Source organism: Garra rufa, chromosome 14 (genome assembly GCF_049309525.1).
Source record: "Garra rufa chromosome 14, GarRuf1.0, whole genome shotgun sequence".
In the NCBI taxonomy this organism is placed as follows: domain Eukaryota; kingdom Metazoa; phylum Chordata; class Actinopteri; order Cypriniformes; family Cyprinidae; genus Garra; species Garra rufa.
This window is the reverse complement of record NC_133374.1, coordinates 30249811-30256354: the sequence shown is the minus strand read 5'-3', so window position 1 is coordinate 30256354 and position 6544 is coordinate 30249811. Positions and strand designations below refer to the sequence as shown.

General features: G+C 35.2%; 1 protein-coding gene across 1 annotated transcript; it reads left to right on the top strand.

The window, feature by feature from the left end:
- Positions 1 to 352: 352 nt before the first annotated feature.
- il10ra (interleukin 10 receptor, alpha) lies at positions 353 to 3412 on the top strand. The gene has a single exon (XM_073818158.1). It carries the CDS (start codon positions 367 to 369, stop codon positions 1183 to 1185), a length of 819 nt encoding a protein of 272 aa, XP_073674259.1. The 5' UTR covers positions 353 to 366; the 3' UTR covers positions 1186 to 3412.
- The last annotated feature ends 3132 nt before the right edge of the window (positions 3413 to 6544 follow it).

The following is a 6544-nucleotide window of genomic DNA, read 5'->3' as shown; positions in this document are numbered from 1 at the left end:
TTAAATATTATTTTGCAGAGACATTGACAATATTATGTTATTTTATATTATTTCATTTATTTTATTTTATGTTAATTTATGTTATTTTATTTTATTCTGATTTATTCAGGATTCTTTAATGAATAGAAAGTCAATGTAATGCATCCCTGCTGAATAAGTATTATTTGATTCGTTATTATTAGTGTTACATTATTATTATTTTTTTTTTCATTTTTTTTTTTTTTATTCTGGATTATTTAATAAATAGAACATCAATTGAATACATCCCTGCTGAATAATACGAATTTCCTCCACAATCACATTTAATTTATTTTTAATATTTAACTTTATTTTCATCAGAAATCCGCTGTGAATGGATGGAACCCTATGAATGTAGGATTGATCCAAGTGGAAACAGTCACTGACAAGGGATGGCTACTGACTAGCAACAAAACGGAAAAAAGTAAAGCATTTGATGAGAACGAGGACCTTTTGGAGGAGGACAAAGACAGAAGAGAGAGTACAGACAGCGGAGTGAGTGTCGGTCAGCAGCATTCGGTTAAGAACCAAGGCTCAGACGAACATATAGAACAGGAAGACAGTGGCTGTAGCAGTCTGACTGGCACAGAGGACAGTCTCAGCAGTGGAAGAAGAAGCCTGGAAGAGCTCCCTTTTCTAGATGGAGGAGTAAATCCCAGCAGTGAAACTGAAAGAAAAGAGGACAGTGGCTTGGGAATGGGAAACCAGGATGCATCCGACAATCTCAAGGAAACGGACGGTGACCTCCTCTCTGAGATAGTAGTAGTTGGGGATGGATATCGCAGTCAGAGTCCTTCAGCTGATGCTGAAAGTGACCATCTGAATATGGCCAGCCCTAGCAGTGGCTATCGGTCTGGTCATATGATGTGCATGTGCTCTGACGTTGAGACTTGCATGTGGTGCAAAACCAGGAAGCTCCTGACAGACAGTGATTCATTGTCTCATGAGCAAACCAGCTGTACTTTCACAACCGATAATGACAATGACAAACCAAGCTATTTGAAAAAATCTCCTTTACAGTCTGTGAATGTATCGGGATTGAAAGACTTTTCGGAGAACTGTGACGAGTCGTCGCTTTTTATCACCTGTCCACTACTTCTACAAGAACCTTGCCAGCTGGACACTTTGTCTCTTAAATTAGGAGATGTAGAACTGACATTCACGTGACATATGAGACTTTTTCATGATTGTGAAAGCACTTAACAAAGCATATCTGCTTCTTCAGCATATGTTTATTTCTCATTTAGAGAAGCAGCAGAGAGATGCTAAATATGGCTGTGTTACTGACACAGGGCTGTCAGAAGTGGGACTGTCCTGACTTCCTGCACACATTGGGTCATAATTTGCCAGTACGCTGACCAGAGAGGAGACGTTCAAGCTTCTATTTAAGTGATCAAGAGTGAGATACTCAGAATTTGATGACGAGGACTCTGAGTCAGTACTAATTTAAGGTGCCTAAAGTCTATCTCAGTGAGTTGATTGTGTTACACTTTCAAAAAAGGGAAGAGTTTTTGCAGCAATGCCACAGAAGAACCATTTCTGGTTCCCTAAAAGCCTTTCAGAGATCAGTTCTTTAAAGAACCTCTTAAAAATAAAGGTTCTTTATTGACATCGATGATTCCAAGAAGAACCTTTAACATCCATGGAACCTTTCCACTGCACAAAATATCGTTTATAGTGAAACAAAGTTGTTTGTTCTTCAAATAACTGTTCACTGAAAGATTTTTGAGGAACCCAACATGGTTCTTCTATGACATCAGTGTTAAAACACCCTTTTGGGACCTTTAGATTGGAGAGTGTGGTGTGAAAAACATTTAAAATATCTAAATAACTTTTTTTTTTTTTTTTTTTTTTTTTCCTATAAAGAATCTTTTGTGGAATGGAAAAGGTTCTTTATTGGCATTGATGGTTCTAAGAAGAACCTTTAACATCCATGGAACCTTTCCACTGCACAAAAGGTTCTTTATTGTGAAAAAAACTTCTTTGTTCTTCTAAGAACTGTTCACTGAAAGGTCTTGGTGGAACCCAAAATGGTTCTTCTATGACGTCAGTGTTAAAACACCTTTTTGGAACCTTTAGATTTAAGAGTGTAGTGTGAAGAACATTTTAAGTATCTAAAGAACTTTTTTCCACTACTGTATCAAGACTCTTTTGTGGAATGGAAAAAGGTTCTTTATTGTCGTTGATGGTGCCAAGAAGAACATTTAACATCCATGGAACCTTTCCACTGCACAAAAGTTCTTTATAGTGAAAAAAAAAGCTTCTTTGTTCTTCTGTTCACCTAAAGGTCTTTGAGGAACCCAAAATGGCTCTTCTATGACGTCAGTGTTAAAACACCTTTTTGGAACCTTTAGATTTAAGAGTGTAGTGTGAAGAACATTTTAAGTATCTAAAGAACTTTTTTCCACTACTGTATAAAGATTCTTTTGTGGAATGGAAAAGGTTTTTTATTGTCGTTGATGGTGCCAAGAAGAACATTTAACATCCATGGAACCTTTCCACTGCACACAAAGTTCTTTATAGTGAAAAAAAAGCTTCTTTGTTCTTCTGTTCACCTAAAGGTCTTTGAGGAACCCAAAATGGCTCTTCTATGACATCAGTGTTAAAACACCTTTTTGGAACCTTTATATTTAAGAGTGTAGTGTGAAGAACATTTGTTAAAATATCTAAAGAATGTTTTTCACTTTAAATAATCTTTCGTTTAATGGAAAAGGTTCTTTATTGGCATTGATGATTCCATGAAGAACCTTTAACATCTATGGAACATGTTCACTGCACAAAAGGTTCTTCATAGTGAAAAAAGCTTTGTTCTTCTAAGAACTATTCACTGAAAGGTCTTTGAGGAACCCAAAATGGTTCTCCTATGACATCAGTGTTAAAACACCCTTTTGGAACCTTAAGATTGAAGCTTGTAATTTGAACATTTTAAATATCTAAATAACTTTTTTTTACTATAAAGAATCTTTTGTGGAATGGAAAAGGTTATTTTTTTGGCATTGATAAGAAAAATAAAAGAACCTTGGATCTTTTAACATCAATGTATCCTTTCCACTGCACAAACGGTCCTTTGTTTTTCTAAGAACTGTTCACTGAAAGGTTATTTAAGGAACCCAAAATGGTTCTTCTATGACGTCACTGCAAAAGCACCCTTTTGGAACCTTTAGCTTTGTTTAAATGTCTAAGGAACTTTTTTGTCCATTATACAGAATCTTTATGTGGAATGGAAAGATTTGTAGATGCTAAGTGTTCTTTAAAGAACCATCGAATAAACCAATAAAGAACCTATGCATACACAGTTTTTGCAATTTTGCACATACATTGTATGTATTTACATTTTATGTACTGACATTTTTGATATGCTGCATTTTGAAATGTATTGAATGTGATGAAACAATGGAAAAAGTGTTAATAATAATAAAAATAACTTGATTTTTACATTTTATGGAAAAAAGCGCATTCCTATGAGTGTTGTTTAGTGTTTTTTTTTTCTTTTCTTTTCATTTACGCATTTGACAGACACTTTTATTCAGACTCATAACCTTGGTACTGCTTAACACCATGCTATTTTGTTAAATGTAGCCCAAACTTGAAGCCTGTGAAAAAGAACATACGCAAATGACGAGGCAAGAATATACTGAGAGAAATTCCAATTTAATAATACATAAGCAAATACTAATGACACAGGAAAAACCAGCACTTCCTCTAGTGGAAACCCACTAAACCCGTGACTAAACTTGTGATTTCCTCTAACAGAATATAAGCATTTTACAGCTAATGCAAACCACATCACTTCTTTAAAACAAATTTAACTATGAAAAAGCTGTGTAGAATCCATGAGCAATTTACCCTGGTAATGTCCTGGATATAAATGTATCTTCCAAAGGAAGAAGTCACAGATCTTGTGCAAACCCATTGCTCAGTATTTCCATTCAGTCACTGCTCTATATGACGAAACAGACAGAGAGAGCGAATGAGAATAAGAGAGTGAAACTCGGCCGCAATCATTGACCTCCATCTTTAGATAGGGAAGGAAACAAACAGTACTTTACCCACATCAAATTCAATACACTGTCACAGTAAGGCTCTATACATAATAAAACTGAAAACATGTTGATTTGGGGACAGGTGATCATGGCGATTCCACATTGTGGAAATGCTCATTTTAACTTTATAGAGAAGTTTACATACTTATTCAGAACTAGGCACTGTAGTAATTATCAGATCTTGTTTTCAAAGAAAGACCTCAATCTGAAATGGACTGCAATACAGCTTGAGGTGTTGATCTGAATACTCGCTTTCTCCGAAGAGTCATTTGTAGAATGGCAGGCACCTTTGCTCCTCATCTCAATAGCAAATCGACTCAAAGAAACCACACAACTTCAACTGATACAGAACACAATGACAACATTTATATCCTCCTAACATTTCATAATTAGATCTCACATGCTCAATTCTGAAAGTATCAGGGTGTTGCATAACGAAAACGCTTCACTTTCTGTACTACAGAACTACACTGCACTGAAATCACTAAACAGGTGGTAAACAAGACTTTCCTTTGTATGGAAAAGCTTAAAATACCAGGAAATGATTCCCTTTCAAGAGATCTTTTCTAAAATATATAGGCAGCACGTCTACAGATCCATTTAAACTATGAGAGAAAAATCAAAAGTTATAAAAGATATGAGGTTGAAATTATTTAGGGATAGTTCACCCAAAAATGAAAATTCTGTCATTAATTATTCACCCTTATGTCATTCCATACCTGTAAGATGAAACCCTTTTGATGAAATCCGAGACCTTTCCAACTCTTTTCCGTCAATGTTCTTGGTGCCTTTCTGGGTCTTGAATGTGGTAGGACCCTTGCTATCTGTGGAAAGTCAGAAAGCTCTAGGATTTCATCAAAACTATTTAAATTTGTGTTCCGAAGATGAGCAAAGGTCTTATGGGTTTGGAACAACATGAAGGCGAGTAATTAATGACAGAATTTAGTTTGAACAATGTTTGAAAAATCAAATAAATGTTTATTTATATTTTCATTGTTTTCAATTCCATTATTTAAATTTGAAAAATATTATTTTAATATATTTTAATGCTATTAGATGCATAAGCAAGACAAGAAGCAGTTTATTCAAAGTATTTGCGAACAGACACATTTTTTACTCTCATATACTCATTATTCAACATTTCTAAAACAATGCCTATTGAAACTAAATATAATCATACATACTTATGTCTAAAAAAATAGCATATTTGTGCTTTAATTTGCTCTTTACGCAGTTGTGTTCTTATTGTACCAAAACTTAACACATTCAATTGAAGTTCTACAGAGCAACTGAAACATACCAAAGATAGAACACAGGAAGTGCTTTAGAATGTACTTCCTGTCTTATATCTTTGATGTCACAGCTCACTAAGCCAATCTGTTATGAAAAAAAAAAACATCTGTGATAATTATATAAGAATTTAATTTTAAGCAATTTAAAGTAGTTTTAGATGTATAGCATGTCACCACTTTTACCAACTACCCAAATGGAGAATAACGAAGAGCAGAAAATAAAAACTAGAACTCAGTTATCAGTGAGATCGAGAAAGAAAAAGAAAAAACTAGATCTCTGGAAATTCTTCAGTAGCAAAATCCTAATCTTCTCATCTAGTAGCCTCCACAGACACTGCATTTGTTTATCTGTGTCACCCTTTGAAGAAAAGATGCCTACAGGTTAGAAGAAAATGGGAAAATTGTGGAGTTTTTGTGGGTTGAGTTGACATCTCACTCCCCCATGTGCGAATAACTGCTATCAGCTTAGTCACGACTGCGGTTTCCCAGCGCCTTTGCCGCCCTCACAGATACATGACCAGCAAAGAATGGAGCGATTTTGAGTGTATCATCTCAGGGTTTGCCCCATCCTAATATGTAGATAACGGATAGCATCCTACTTCACATGTCCATGCTATTATCAACTTCTAATGAGTCAACAAAGTAGCTAACCATGAAGATAAACTTCAGCTTGACAGTGTAAGATTTTGCAAGATTCAGAAAGCCAAAACGTATTGACTTATACATGGACTGAAGCACGGCTCGTGCTGAGTACTATACAGGAAGTGAGTAGGAAGGGCTGATGAAGAATGTGGTTTTCGTTAGCTGTAATTTCTCTGTAGTTCTGAGAAAAAAAAAGTAGTTAATTGTAGAACACAGTTGGATAATGCTTAAATATCACAATAAAATTTCCCTCGGTTTTTTTTTTTTTATTTGAACTTATCAGGCCATCATCTATTTAACCCAGTTGTTCTCGAGTGCATAATCATCAAAGGTATAGTTCACCCAAAAATGAAAATTACCCCATGATTTACTCTCCCTCAAGCCTTCATCTTCTTTCAGATGAACACAGTCAGAATTATATTAAAACATGTCTTGGCTCTTCCAAGCTTTATAATGGCAGTGAATGGCTGTTGGTATTCAATAGTACAATAGAAGTCCAATAAAGTGCATCCATCCACCATACTCCACATGGCTTAGGGGGGTTAATAT

Excerpts from the sequence above, each read along its gene's own strand:
- il10ra (XM_073818158.1), top strand. The coding sequence starts at position 367 with ATGAATGTAGGATTGATCCAAGTGGAAACAGTCACTGACAAGGGATGG.